Genomic DNA, 15,488 nt, shown 5'->3' with positions numbered 1-15,488 from the left:
TCTGAACCAAAGGGCGAACCCAGCAGAATCCGATTTCAGAAATCCGCTGCCAAAATCTGAACCAAAAGCGGAACCAGCCCAGGACGTGTTTTCCAAAATCTGATTCCGCTGGGGGCCAAAATCTAAAAAGGCTGTATCAGCTGGTTTGCCAAATAACCTACATCTTTTTCACATTAGATTTTTCATAGCAGATTTTACACAGCTGCTTTTAGAAATTCACAGCCGAACCAAACAGGGCCAAAGTGTGGGAGGTGAAGGGTGGTGGCAACGTGCAAAAGAAAAAGTTGATCCTGGGAGGATACGTCCATGGGGTTGGGGACGAAGATTCTCACCGAAACGTCAAAAGCCATTAGTCCACTAGGTAGCGTTTCTGAACCTTCTAGCCACCAGGTCAGCAGGATCCGGGAAGACGGCATGGTTTATAAAGCTCGTGCGGTTCCACGAGACATTATCTGCGAGATTCATCGACTGTGACCCCCACCGACGTCAACCATATCTGCCAGGACCAGCAGAGAAAGGTCCTTGCACTATGGTTTCCCGGCAAAGATTGCTTCGCCACCGAGTTTTGGACCAAGTAATAATGCAGCAAATAGATAGAAAAACTACACCCGCAGCTCAAGGTGGATGAGAGAAGTAGATACTCCCGGTGATAAAAACGCTTTTATATTATGAGACAAAGGGAATAGTTTTAAGTATCATTTGTCAAAACAAGCTAAAGTCATCACAGAAAGAAAAGCATGAGCTGGTAGGGCTTATTAGTTGGCTAAAATTTCAAGAAGAGAACCAGCATCATATCCCTCACAATTGTGCTGGAAACATGTTTACTATCTTTAGTTTAGTATACTACCCCGTACTAAGCGTCAAAAAAAAAATACTACCCCGTACTAAAACATAAGACATTTTTTTGGCTAAAATAGCCTACCAACACGTCTTATATTCTGATACGAAGATAATGTTTCGAAAGGCACTCGGGGTCAGGGGAGCGTACCCTTTGCGGAGGGTACACGCAGGGGGTTTCTATTTGTATGAGATTATGATTGCACGATGTATTGCTCAAGAGAGCTCCTGAAGCAGCTGACGAAGCCATGAACACTCGGCGACGGCATTGGCCACCGCACGATACTCAGCCTCAGCACTGGAACGGGAGACCGTAGGCTGTCGCTTGGACGACCAAGAGATAAGTGAGGGTACACAATAGCCCGAAGTGGAGCGACGAGTGTCAGGACAGCCCGCCCAGTCGGCATCGGAGTAGGCGGTGAGGGCGGTGTCAGCGGAGGCGTGAAGCGTGACGCCAAGATCCATAGTGCCACAGATATAGCGGAGAATCCGCTTGACGGCAGCCCCAGTGAACGTCTCCAGGAGCATGCATATGAAGACACACCTTCTGCACGGCATACTGGATCTCCGGTCGAGTCAAAGTGAGGTACTGGAGAGCATCAACGATAGACCGATAGAAAGCAGCATCCGAAGCAGGAGAACCATCCGTGGCAGAAAGCTTGGCCTTCGTATCAACAGGCGTAGCGGCGGGCTTGCAGTTAAGCATGCCGGCGCGCTCCAGGAGCTCGTGAGCGTACTTCCGCTGATGAAGGAAGAAGCCATCCGGACGGCGCACCACCTCGACACCGAGGAAGTAGTGCAAAGGACCAAAGTCCTTGATGGCGAACTCAGCGCGAAGACGAGCCGTGAGCTGACTGAGGAGACCAGCCGTACATGCCGTCAGGATGATGTCGTCGACATAGAGCAGCAAGTAGGTCGTGTCAGAGCCCTGATGATAGACAAAGAGCGAGCGTCCGAGCAGGTAGAGCGGAACCCAAGCTCGTGGAGAAACGCGGTGATGCGCTGGTACCAAGCGCGCGGAGCCTGCTTGAGTCCGTATAGGGACCGTGAAAGTAGGCACACGTGGTCGGGAAGCGTCGGGTCAACAAACCCGGTGGGCTATTGGCAGAAGACCTGCTCCTCGAGGTGACCATGGAGGAAGGCGTTGGAGACGTCCATCTGGTGCACCTGCCAAGCACGGGAGACCGCAAGGTGGAGAACCGTGTGTATCGTGCCGAGCTTGACGACCGGAGCGAAGGTGTCGGTGAAGTCGATGCCAGCACGCTGTCGGAAGCCACGAACGACCCAGCGCGCTTTATAGCGATCAAGGGTACCATCAGGATGGAGCTTGTGTTTAAAGATCCACTTCCCGGTAATCACGTTGACGTGCCGGGGACGGGGAACAAGCTGCCACGTCCGGTTGCGCAACAGGGCGTCAAACTCCTCTTGCATCGCAGCCATCCAGAGCGGGTATCGAAGAGCGGCTCGAATGGAGGACGGCAACGGTGACGGCTCAGAGGTGGACGCCGCATGGACGTAGTCATCCGAGGCGTAGCGCGAGCTCGGGCGAAAAACGCCCTTTCGGGCGCGGGTGACCGGACCGACCACAGGCGCCGGGGGCGCCACGGGCGCCGAGGGGGCCGCGGGCGCTAAGAATATGACAAAGTGTGACGGGGTTGGGATGACCCAAACGAGCGTGCCAGAGATCGACACCGGCGGAGAGAGCAACCAGTGCAGTGGTGGAGGTGGACGGCGGATGCACCGGATAGAGCTCGTCGAGGTTGTCACATCGGTGAAGTACCATCCTGGTTCGAGTGTCCATGACACAAAAACCAAGCTCGTCAAATTCAACAGTAACAGGATTTTCGCGAGTTAAACAACGAACGGAAATAAGGTTCTTAATAAGATGAGGTGACACAAGTATGTTAGACAAAGTAATAGCCATGAAATTAGAAGGAAAAGAAGTGTGCCCGACATGTGTGATAGGGAGGGTGGAACCGTCGCCGACAATGATGTGGCGGTCGATGGTGACGGGAGTGAAGGAGGCACGATTATCAGGATGAGCAAACATGTGAGCCGTAGCCCCGGTGTCCATATACCAATCACCGCCTCCAGTTTAGTCGTTCGGCGTAGGTGCGGTGTCCAGCGCGGTGAGGAGCGCCGGATCCCAAGGCGCCGGTGGCAGGGCCGGCGAGGGCAGCCGCAGGGCCGCAGGGAGACCATAGGCGCCGCTCAGCTGCGGCAGTGGGTATCCTCCGTACGGCTGCGGATCTGCGTAGTACGCCCGATGCACCGGCGGGCGCGGCACGGGAAGGGTCGGTGCAGGAGCCCGTGGAACCGCCATGGTGTAGGTATGAACGACACCAGTCCATGGGTTGGAGCCGGAGGCCCACGGAGGGGGCACCTGGAACTGCTGCTGCTGCTGACGGGGCTGGCCGGCGCCCTGCGGCTGCTGCTACTAACCGCCGCGTCGGCCCCCACCGCGTCGGCCCCCGGCGGCGCCGTTCGGCAGGAGGGGAGGGAGGGGCAGGCGGCCCATAGGGCAGCGGGAGCAGCCCCGGCTGCTGGGTGGCCGGGTACGGCGGTGGCGCCGGGTGGCGCTGCAGCGGGGGCACGGATGGGGCGGCTGGAGGCGATGCGGAGGCGCCGCGGGTGGTGCCGGCGGCGAGAGCGGTGTGGATGGCCCGCGCCTTCACCTGCTTCATCCGCCGCTCCTCCAAGCGGAGGTACGCAACGAACTTGGCGAAGGATGGGTTGGGGATGAGGCCGAGGTTCGCCGCGGCGTTGCCGAAGTCCTCGTTGAGCCCGGCGGTGAGCGTGCTGAGGAGGAGGTCATCATCGATCTTCGCGCCAATATCATGGAGCTCGTCAAAGGGAGTCTTCAGGCGGCGACAATAGTCGTCGACAGAGGTGTTGTCCTGGTGACACCCAAAAAACTCTTGCTGCAAAAAAACGCGACGCTGGAGCTGGTTGTCGGTGAAGAGCTCGTTCAGCTTGGTCCACACGGCGCAGGCTTCGTTTCCGTCCGCCACGACCGTCTGGAAGAGGTCCGGCGAGATGATGAGGAACAACCAGCGGATGATCGTAGTGTCGATGGTGGACCAGTCATGGTACTCGGGGACGAGGCTGGAGTCGACGGTGCCGTCCACGTGGTCGATGAGATGATACTCTCGGAACACGAGGGAGAAGTACGTCTTCCACGTGTAGTAGGAGGGATCCGCCTGGGAGAGACGAACTGGCACCCGCTCGAAGATGTTCAGGTTGCAGATGTCGCTCACGTCGGGAGGGTTGGAGTCGGCGAATGGGTTGGAGTTGGTGGACGCAGAGGACGTGACGGACGACATGGCAATGGTGAGGCGGCTGTGGCAGCTCGGGTGTAGCGGCGGCTTCGGCGGCTCAGGCGAGAGATGCGGCGCCTGGCGGCTCAGCAGTGGCTGGCTGGCGGCTCGGAAGTGGCTGGCGGCGGCGGACGATGTGGCTGTACGATCCAAGCGGAGCTAGCGATCGGGGCAGTGGCCAGCGGGCGGGATGCAGCAGCTTGTGAGGCTGGCGGGCGAGATGCAGCGGCTTGCGAGGCTAGCGGGCTGGATCGAGCTAGCGATCGGGATGCAGCGGCTAGCGGGTGGGATGCAGCGGCTGGCGAGGCGGGCGGGATGCGGGGCTAGCGGGCGATTGGGGCAGCGGCTAGGATGGCACGCGAGCGGCGGCCGGCGCGGGAGGCGCGCAAGCGGCGGCGGCTAGGTGGGGGCGGTGGCGGCGGCGCGGAGGAGCGCAGCGGCGGCAGCGGAAGACTAGGGTTAGAACCTAAAAATTGATACCATGTATGAGATTATGATTGCACGATGTACAGAGGTCGGCCACTGTCGGGGGGATGAGCCCCGGGCAGGCAACGGAATCCGGATCCTTTTCAAAAACATCGGGGCCAGCATCGCCCCTCGAGCCGGCTCACGCTTGGCCGGGTCGCTGAACCCGGCCAAGCCCCTCGACCCGGCCTCATCCTCGACCCAGCCAGACTCCTTAACTTGGCCCCAACAACCAGCTCAAGACAGCCGAGCCCGGCGCACCAAGACTTCTCCAACAAGCCAGCTCCACCCTTGTCGTGTTCTCCAACCCTGCCAAGGGTCAGTGGCCGTCCCATCCCAGCCGTACTATGGGACGAGTCTCCACCAACTTATGACCAAAGCAACAGTGCCCCACCCATGCCTCTGGTCAACCGGGCATGGCAACAGTGCCCCCCACCTACTTCCTGACCGGGGCTGGCGTGGCCACGGAGAAATCGTCGTCACCCATGACGCCAGCTAGCGGCGACCTGACGGAGCGCCACTATAGCCGACTCGACTCGGCTACTCCCTGATGATTGACAAGATGGTGAACAGTGCCCCCGTACCCGACGGGTCCCACGCCCGGGGAACCTGGCGAGGGCTGGTACCCGGCGGGTCCCAGCACCGGGTTCCCGGACGTTGACAACCCGGCCCTACGGGCCTTGTAGCATTACCATTGTACCCCTGGGGAGTTGACCTATAAAATCCCCCAGGAGCCCTCATGCACACGGGTAACTCATTCACTCGCACAGGCGACTAGCACGAAAGACACCCACTCACTCACACACACCTAGCAAGCAACACCCGAGGAGGGGGAGCAGCCTAAGCCTTGGCCAGCCTTCCTTCTTCCTCCATACAGCTCTAGGAGCAACTATGTTCTGATACATATCAACTACACTCGGCAGGACTAGGGGTGTTATCTCTCCGGAGAGCCTCGAACCTAGGTATGTCTTGCGTCCCGCGCTCGCTCATGCCGACCTCGCCTCTGGAGCCCACCAGTGCCCTCGAGCCTCCTCCTCTCTTTAGCCATCCCTTGGCATCTACCGTGCGCCCCCCACGACAGTTGGCGCCCACCGTGGGGCAGCTCGAGGTCCTGGCCGGGAGCATGCTTCAGACGGGGCTCCTCTCCGACTCCGACGAGCCCGTCACGCTGGCGGACGATGTCATCGACGCACTCGCCGCCTCCTTCACCGCGCTGCGCATTTCCGACGCGCCTACGGTCGACCAGTACCCCAGCGAGGTACTTGAATTTTCCGACTCCCCTCTTTCCCTCGGCAGCGGCACTTCCGCCGGGGCAATGGACCTTCGCGTGGAGGTCTTCGTCACCTACACTGGCGCCTCTACCTCGTCGAGCGCGGCGAGGAAGGCCGCCGAAGCCAAGGCCGCAGCGAAGCGGGCCAGCCCGTCCAACCCGCTGCGTGCCACGATGCAGAGCCTTCGTGTCCCCATCGGCACCGACATCGACGCCTCCAACATCGCCGAGGCCCGGACTCGCCTCGCCGAGGACCGTCAGCGCCTGCTGGACCTCACCGAGACGCTCGCCGCCACGCAGTGTCGCCTCGACTCCGCTCAGCTGGAGCGCAACGCCGCCTACGGATTCACACCTGCCACGCCCGAGCCAAGCCGGGTCACCGACATGCGGACCCGGGGCGGCGCGGTCGGGCGTGCTTTCGGCGCCGTCCCTCCCATCTACGAGACTCCCGTGAAGAACATGCGCGCTGCCCAGGCGGCCGCGGTCGGCCTGGACCAGCTCGCAGGCGAAGAGCTGCAGGACCGCCTCAAGAGGGTGAACGACCTCCTCGCCGTGGGCAACGCACAGCAGGACCGCCTCAACAAACTCGCCAAGCCGGCCGGATCCGGCTACGCCCGCATCGCTGGACCCGGCGACATCCAGCACACGGCATCCTCGCCACCCGGCGAGGCGCACTCCGGCCGCACCCGCACCCGGCGCAACCCCGCCCCAACGACTGCCGGTGGCTTGGGCGACCAGCCGGCCTCGGAGGTCCGACGCCGACTCGACCCTCTGCTCCAACCCAGCGGGCGTCTGACTGGAGGCGACCCGGCCCCCCGCGGCACGGTCACCGACCGGCTGGGCCTGCGCGCCATCGACAAAACCGACGCCCGTCACCGCCTCGACCGACTCGCCCTCTCCCAAGAGATGAAGGAGACCGGCCCCGTCGGACCAGCGTGCTTCGGGCCACGCATCCGGGGTGAGCCCTTTACTAAATGGTTCACGCTCCCCCGCGACACCCCCAAGTACAACGGTACCGTGAAGCCGGAGGACTGGCTCACCGACTACACCACCGCCATCGGCATCGCCGGCGGTAACCGCCGCCTCGTCGTGCGCTACGCGCCTCTCATGCTCCAGGGGTCGGCCCGCACCTGGTTGAACAGTCTGCCGGAGGGCAGCATCAACGCATGGGTCGACTTCGAGCAAGCCTTCATGCGCAACTTCACCGGCACGTACAAGCGACTCGGCCGCCCCAGTCAACTCGCCATGTGCGTGCAGGGTCCGGCGGAGACCGGCCGCGAGTACCTCGCACGCTGGACCGAGCTCCGAAACAGCTGCGAGGGCGTCCACGAAGTCCAAGCGATCCAATACTTCGTCAACGGGTGCCGGGACGGCACCCTCCTCAAGCACAAGCTCCTGCGCTCCGAGCCGGCCACCATGGCCGCGCTCATGGTGAGGGCGGAGAAGTACGCCAACGCTGACTCCGCCATGAAGATCCAGGTGGCGCTGGATGAAGCCGGCAAAGCAAAGCCGGTACCCCCCCCCCCGAAGCCGGCCGACGAAGGAAGCCGGCAGCAGCACAACCAGCAGAACAACAAGCGCAAGGCCGACCAATCGGCCCAGCGCTACGACAACCGGCTTGTCGCGGCCGCCGAGCAGGCGCCCGTAGCCGACCCGGCTGCCAAACGCCGGCAGACCGGCAAGACGGCGTGGCAATCCGCCATGAGTTTCGAGGAGATGCTCGACGCTCCCTGCAAGCACCACAGTGGCGCGAGGCCGTCCACGCACACGCTTCGGCAGTGCGCCATCACCAAGCACATCATGAGGGGTGACGTCCCGCCTCCTCCGGCCCCGGCTCCAGGAGCGGGACAGCCGCCTCCGCCCCCTCCCCCGCCGCCAGCTGGCGGCGCGATGCGCGACGACGCCTATCCGGCCCAGAACGTAACCTACATCGTTTTCACCAGCCTCGGCGACGACAAGCGTAGCGAGCGCCTCCTTCAGCAGGAGGTGAACACCGTCATCCCGGCCAAGACGGAATACATGCACTGCTCGGAGCGCCCGGTTACCTGGACCCGGGAGGACCACCCGGCCGTCATGCAGAATCCGGGTGGCTATGCCCTCGTCCTTGACCCCACCATCGTCGCACCTCGGCGCACATGCAAGTTTTCCCGAGTCCTCATCGACGGCGGCAGCAGCATCAACATCCTCTACCGCGACACCATGACCAAGCTCGGCCTCGAGGCCAAGGACCTGGAGCCACCCCAGACGGTCTTCCACGGCATCGTTCCCGGCCTCTCCTGCTCTCCGATCAGTCGGGTCCGGCTCGACGTCCTGTTCGGCGACAGCAGCCACTTCCGATGCGAGCCGATCTGGTTCGAGGTGGTGGACCTGTCCAGCGCGTACCATGCGCTGCTGGGCCGGCCCGCGCTTGCCAAATTCATGGTGGTTCCCCACTACGCCTACCTGAAGATGAAGCTGTCGGGTCCGAAGGGCCTCATCACCGTCACCGGCGACTACCACAAGTCCATAGAGTGCGCCCGAGACGGCGCCAAGCTGGCCAAGTCGCTGGTCGTAGCCGAGGAGCGGCGCCAGCTCGACCGGATCATCGCCCTGGCCCAAGCAGCGTCGGCCACGCCGATCCCGGCCGAGGAGCCGGCCGACAAGGCCACGTTCAAGCCCTCCAAGGAGACCAAGAAGGTGAAGCTGAACCCGGAAGACCCCAGCTGCAGCAAGTACGTTGTCGCGGGCGCCCGCCTCGACAGCAAATAGGAAGGCGAGCTCGTTGACTTCCTCCGTGAGAATCGAGATATTTTCGCATGGACTCCAAAGGACATGTCGGTATCCCGAGGAAGTATGCCGAGCACAAACTCCACGTCCGCAAGGACGCCAAGCCCGTCCATCAACCCCTGCGACGTATTTCTGAAGAGAAGAGAAGGACCATCGGTGAAGAGGTCGCCAAGCTTTTGGCGGCCGGCTTCATCATGGAAGTATTTCACCCCGAGTGGCTGGCCAACCCAGTCCTCGTCCTGAAGAAGAACAAGACCTGGCGCATGTGTATCGACTACACCAGCCTGAACAAGGCCTGCCCCAAAGACCCGTTCGCCCTCCCGCGGATCGACCAAGTCATCGACTCCACTGCTCGGTGTGAGCTCCTGTCCTTCCTGGATGCTTACTCCGGCTATCACCGGATCAAGCTGGACCCAGACGATATCCTGAAGACGTCCTTCATCACGCCCTTTGGGGCGTATTGCTACATCACCATGTCATTCGGTTTGAAGAACGCTGGCGCCACTTTCCAGCGCTGCATGCAGAAATGCCTGATGCCGCAACTTGGCCGCAATATCCACGTCTACATGGACGACATCGTGGTAAAGACCAAGCAGCACCTCACGCTCCTCGACAACCTGAAGGAGACCTTCGCCAACCTGCGCGACTACAAGGTCAAGCTCAACCTCGAAAAGTGTGTTTTCGGCATCCCGGCCAGAAAGCTGCTCGGCTTCCTCATCTTGGAGCGCGGCATTGAGGCAAACCCGGAGAAAATCAAGGCCATCGAGCGCATGTGCAAGCCGGCTCGGCTGTGCGATGTCCAGAAGTTCACCGGCTACTTGGCCTCGGTCAGCCGGTTTCTCAGCCGGCTGGGCGAGAGGGCCTTGCCCCTATATCAGCTGATGAAGAAGACAACGCCGTTCGAGTGGAAGAACCAGGCGGACAAGGCTTTCCGGGATCTCAAGCGCATGCTCTCCACCGCACCAGTCCTGGCCGCACCGGCAGAGAAGGAGCCGCTGTTGCTCTATATCGCCGCAACCTCACGATCGGTCGGCACGGTGATGGTGGTCGAGCGACCAGAGAACGACAAGGTCCAAGCCGTCCAACGTCCCGTCTACTACCTGAGCGAGCTGCTCTTCGCCTCGAAGGAGAACTACCCACACTACCAGAAGATGTGTTACGACGTGTACTTCACCGCCAAGAAACTGAAGCAGTACTTCCAAGAGCATGTCGTCACCGTGGTCAGCACGGCCCCTCTCGGCGAAATCATCGGGTGCCGGGATGCCTCTGGCCGGACCGCCAAGTGGGCTCTCGAGTTAGCCGGCCACACCATCCTCTACGAGCCCCGCACTACGATCAAGTCCCAAGCTTTGGCCGACTTCCTCGTCGACTGGACCAAGACCCAGTACCTACCGCCGCCGGACTCGACGCACTGTCGCATGCACTTCGATGGCTCGAAGATGCGACTCGGCCTAGGGGCCGGCATCGTGCTGTCCTCCCCCAGGGGCGACCGGCTCAAGTACGCACTGCAGATCCACTTTGCCGCCTCCAACAACGTCGCCGAGTATGAATCCCTTGTGCACGGCCTCTGGCTTGCCAAGGAACTCAGCATCCGGTGCATCCTGTGCTACGGCAACTCGGACCTGGTGGTGCAGCAGTGCTCCGGCGAGTGGGACGCCCACGACTCCAACATGGCAAGCTGTCCGGATTTTTCGCGGGCTGTGAGTTCCTCCACGTCCCGCGCGTAGAGAATGAGGCGGCCGACACGCTCGCCAAGATCACATCGTCCCGACAGTCCATTCCGTCCGGCGTCTCCCTCGAGCATCCGCACAAGCCGTCCGTCAAGCCTTCTCCGGACTCCAAGTCCATCCACGTCCCAGCCGACCCGGCCGCGCCTCAACCTGGCCCGAGGACTGCTCCAGCCGACCCAGCCGCGCCTCAACCCGGCCCGGGGACTGCTCCAGCCGACCCGGCCGCGCCCCAACCCGACCCGGAGACTGCTCCAGCCGACCCGGCCACGCCCCAACCCGACCCGGAGACTGCTCCAACCTGACCCGGGGGCTGCCGTGTCTGACCCGGGGGCTGCTGAACCCAGCTCGGGGGCTGCCACCCCAGAGCCCGAAATAGTGGCCGTCATCGCCGTGGCGACGACACCATCCTGGGCCCTGCCCATCTCGGAGTTCCTGGAGAACAGGGTCCTCCCCATGGACGAGACTGAAGCTTGGCAAGTGCAGCGCCGGGCGTCCGCCTACAGCATCATCAACAACGAGCTCGTCAAGCACAGCTCCACCGGCGTATTCCAGCGCTGCATCGAGCAAGACAAGGGCATTGAGATTCTCCTCGACATACACCAGGGCGAGTGCGGGCACCACGCCGCCTCACGGTCCCTGGTGGCCAAGGCTTTCCACCATGGTTTCTAATGGCCCACGGCCCTCGAAGACGCAGAGTCACTCGACCTCAAGTGCGAGGGATGCTAGCGCTTCAACAAGCGCAGCCACCAGCCGGCGTCGGCATTCCGAACCATCCCGGTCGCCTGGCCCTTCGCGATCTGGGGACTCGACATGGTAGGGCCCTTCAAGACCGCTCGAGGCGGCATGACGCATTTGTTGGTGGCAGTGGACAAGTTCACCAAGTGGATCGAAGCAAGGCCGATCAGGAAGCTGGACGGGCGGACGGCCGTTCGATTCGTCAAGGACATCGCGGTGCGCTACGGCATGCCAAACAGCATCATCATGGACAACGGCACCAACTTCGCCAAGGGCGCGCTCGCGCAGTACTGCTCCGTCTCCGGCATCCACCTCGACCTGGCTTCCGTCGCGCATCCGCGGTCCAACGGCCAGGTCGAGCGGGCTAATGGCCTCATCCTATCCGGCATCAAACCACGACTCGTCGAGCCACTCATCCGTTCACCCGGCAGTTGGCTTGACGAGTTGCCAGCCGTCCTCTGGAGTCTCCGAACCACGCCAAACAGGTCGACCGGGTTCACCCCGTTCTTCCTCGTCTACGGAGTAGAAGCCGTCATCCCGACCGACGTCGAGTTCGACTCGCCGCGCGTCACGATGTACACGGAAGCCGAAGCCAAGGAAGCTTGCGAAGACGGCGTCGACCTGCTTGAAGAAGCACGTCTCCTAGCGCTCAGTCGCTCAGCCATCTACCAGCAAGGCCTGAGGCATTACCACAGCAAGAAGATCAAGCCCCTCGCTTTCCGAGAGGGAGACCTCGTCCTCCGGCTCGTCCAAGAGCAGTCCGGCCAGCACAAGCTGTCCTCCCCATGGGAGGGCCCCTTCATCGTCAGCAAGGCCCTGCGCGACCGCAACGCGTACTGCCTCATCGATGCCCGCAAGTCAAACAAGCGCAAGAGGGACACCGCCAGCGAAGAAACAACCCGGCCATGGAATGCAGAGCTCCTCCGCCTGTTTTACAGTTAGCCGTGTGCACATATGTATCGCTGCCTTTTGTAATCATCTGAAAACTATGGGATCCCTGAATGACGCTCGGGGGCTGCCCTTTTGCGACCAACCTATTGTGTCTCCTACTTTTGTGCATTGCTTTCCTCTTAAACCAACCCGATCGCCAGGTCGACTCGCTCGACCCGGGGACTCGGGGGCTGGCCGGCTTGGCCACCCGCCGTTCTCCTTAGCGGCTCCTGACGCGTTGGATCGCCACGGCCTCTCACTTCGCCCTAAGCCGCAGAACCGGCTTCGGCTGTTGGCTGGCAAGCACATGAGACCAAAAGCACTAGCGCACCACGAACACTAAGTCAAGAACCGCCGGGTCGCCCAACCCAGCCCCGCCATTTTAAGTCGCTGCACGACCGGCTGCTCGCCAACCCGGCCCTGCCGGATTGCCGCCAGCCGGCCCAGTGGGTGTTTCGCTCACGCTCAACATTTCGAAAGCCTAAGTATCGCACGCTCCTCTTAAAGGTTGAACCCCTTGTCACGGACCGGAGCCTCGGTCGTCAGACTCGCGGGGGGGGGGGGGGGGGGAACCAAAGGGGGAAAGTTGCGAAAAAATGGCTCCCAATACGGAAAGCAAGAGCGCAGGCATCCATGAAGTTTTTGCATACCGCCGGGTTGCTCAACCCGGCCTCACCACTTTAAGTTGCCGCACGACCGGCTGCTCGCCAACCCGGCCCCGCCGGATCGCTGCCAGCCGGCCCAGTGGGTGTTTCGCTCGCACTCAATGTTTGGAAAGCCTAAGTATTGCACGCTCCTCTCAAAGGCCGAACCCCTTGTCATGGACCGGAGCCTCGGCCGTCAGACTCGCGGGGGGGGGGGGGGGGAGCCCAGGATTGGAGAGTGCAGGAAAACGGCTCAAAAATGGAAAGCAAAAGCCCAAACATTCACAAAGCTCATACATCGTAAATTCAGAAACAGGCCTAAGGCCAGAGTTCATTACACCCAGTTAACCCCCAGTGGGTGGGTCGACCTGCTACCTAACAGAAATTTCTACTAAGTTAAAAATCAGGCATTCCCGCAGCCGGAACATGCAGCTCCCGGGTCCGCTGAGGTGCCGGTATCCTCCTCCCCGGCGTCCGCGTCATGGTAGACGTCCGTCTCCTCAGAGCTGCCCTCCGGGTCGTCCAGAAGCAAGCCGTAGTCGTCAGCAGGCACGACTCCGCCGTCTTCCGCCCGCTCCGGCCGGAACTCGTCATGGAAGGCGAACCCGGCGATGTAGCTGGCCCGAGCAGCAATCCGGCCGGCCTCCGCCTGCAGCTGGCTCTCCGAGCCGGCTCGCCGACCCATCAACGCGTCCAGCGACAGGTCCGGATGCAAAGACATTGTGAACCTGAGCGCCATCTTGGCGCCAGCACGAGCGGCGGAAACCCGCCAGTCATGGAGCCGATCCGGCCCCGCGTCCAACCACCGCGCCAGCCGCGTGAAGCTATTCGGCGCGATGGAACCCGGCCAGAGGGCCGCCGTCATCGCCACGCTGGCCTCAGAGAGCCGCCCCATCTGCTCACTCAAGACTCGCAAACGGGCCTCGGCGGCGGTCACAATCTTCGGGAAGGTCCACGCCACCCGCGGGTCAGTCCCGGAGCCAACGATCCCTTGCGGGTCGCACTGAAAGCGGACCGCCTCCTCCGCCAGCTGGCGCGTCTCCAGGAAGGCCCCTGCCGAGAAGAAAAGCAAGTCAGAAGGTCAGTATGGAAGAAAAGACGGGGTCCCAACCTGGGAACAACCAAACCAAAGGAAAGCACTTACTGGAGAAGGACTCTTCCAGGTGCTGCGCTTCGAGCAACATACCGCGCCGCTCTCGGGCGATGGTGCGGTCACGCTGCTGGAGCGTCTTCTCCAGATCGGCGACCTTGGCAAGGGCCGCCTTTAGCTCGGCGTCCTTATCCTCGGCCGCCTTCACGGCCTCCTCATGGCGCCTGGTCTCCCCCTGTCGGGTCTCCTCCGCCGTGGCCACCAGCGCCTTCAAGCGCTCCACCTCGCCCTGGAGCTGCCCCTTGTCGTAGGCCAGCTTGCCGTGTTGCTGGTCCGCTTTGGCAAGGGCCCGCTGCGCCTCCAGAAACTTGGCGGCCTCCGCCTTGACGTGCTCCACCTCGGCCTCAAGACGGCCCTTGTCGCCCGCCAACTGCTCCTGCAGCTGGCTGGTGAGGGAGTCCTGGACTAAGGGGTCCTCGGGCATCCGACCTGTTAGACATGGGCCGGACTGATGGGCTGTGAAGATATGAAGACCGAAGACTTTCTCCATGTCCGGATGGGACTCTCCTTGGCCTGGAAGGCAAGCTTGGCGACCAAATATGAAGATTCTTTTCTTTGTAACCGACCTTATGTAACCCTAGACCCCTCCGGTGTCTATATAAACCGGAGGGCTTAGTCCGTAGAAGAGGGATATGCAGTCATAATCATACAGGCTAGACTTCTAGGGTTTTAGCCATTACGGTCTCGTGGTAGATCAACTCTTGTAACACTCATATTCATCAAGATCAATCAAGCAGGAAGTAGGGTATTACCTCCATAGAGAGGGCCCGAACCTGGGTAAACATTGTGTCCCCTGTCTCCTGTTACCATCAACCTTAGACGCACAGTTCGGGACCCCCTACGCGAGATACGCCGGTTTTGACACCGACATTGGTGCTTTCATTGAGAGTTCCACTGTGCCGTCGTCAAAAGGTTTTTGATGGCTCCTTTGATCATCTATAACGATGCTATCCAAGGGGAAGTCTTCCTCCCCGGATAAATCTTCGTATTCGGCGGCTTCACACTGCGGGCCAACTTGCTTGGCCATCTGGAGCAGATCGAAACTACGCCCCTGGCCATCAGGTTAGGTTTGGAAGCTTGAACTACGTCGCGGATATCCGCGAAGACTTGATCTTTGACGGATTCGAGACCACGGCAGCCGCTCCCTGCCACCACGATGAACATGACGTAAATCTGTCATCGGACCACACCCAGGAAATAGCGCCTGTAACTGCTCTGGCCTTAGATCCGGAGCAGATCGCGCCATCCGAGGACGGGAAGCGCAACCCCGCCACGGAAGCCGCAGACTCAGTGGCGTTGGAGCCGCACCCAGACTTAACTTCAAGTGACGTCTGTGTCGCCGGAACCATGGACCCGTCTCCGGCTACAGGTTCCGAACCTTGTGCTTCCGCGTACGTCGAGCTTGATCGGTCGCCGATCATTGAATTCAGGTCCGCGGACATCTTCCGGCACTTGCCCTTGGGCGACGTGCTGAACTCATTAAACATTCTATCCTTGGCGGGGGACTCACAGCTGAATTATATCTGGTTCGAACTGGAGGCTGATGACGGAGAATTTCGTTTCCCACCCACCGCCCACTTCATAGCCACTGTCGAGGAACTAACCGATACGCATCGACGATACGGATGACGATGCCGGAGAAGA

The 15,488-nt window shown here is 61.2% G+C and overlaps 1 protein-coding gene across 1 annotated transcript; it reads left to right on the top strand.

Annotated features, from left to right (window-relative positions):
• Window positions 1-10,838: 10,838 nt before the first annotated feature.
• LOC141042947 (uncharacterized) lies at window positions 10,839-12,062 on the top strand. Its single transcript, XM_073511857.1, has 3 exons — window positions 10,839-11,046; window positions 11,278-11,474; window positions 11,913-12,062. The coding sequence occupies exons 1-3, from the start codon at window positions 10,839-10,841 to the stop codon at window positions 12,060-12,062; spliced, it is 555 nt and encodes a 184-aa protein (XP_073367958.1).
• Window positions 12,063-15,488: the final 3,426 nt, after the last annotated feature.

This window comes from Aegilops tauschii, chromosome 3 (genome assembly GCF_002575655.3).
Source record: "Aegilops tauschii subsp. strangulata cultivar AL8/78 chromosome 3, Aet v6.0, whole genome shotgun sequence".
Classification (NCBI taxonomy): Eukaryota; Viridiplantae; Streptophyta; class Magnoliopsida; order Poales; family Poaceae; genus Aegilops; species Aegilops tauschii.
Note: the sequence above shows the minus strand (reverse complement) of the source record. Positions and strands in the feature narration are given on the sequence as shown.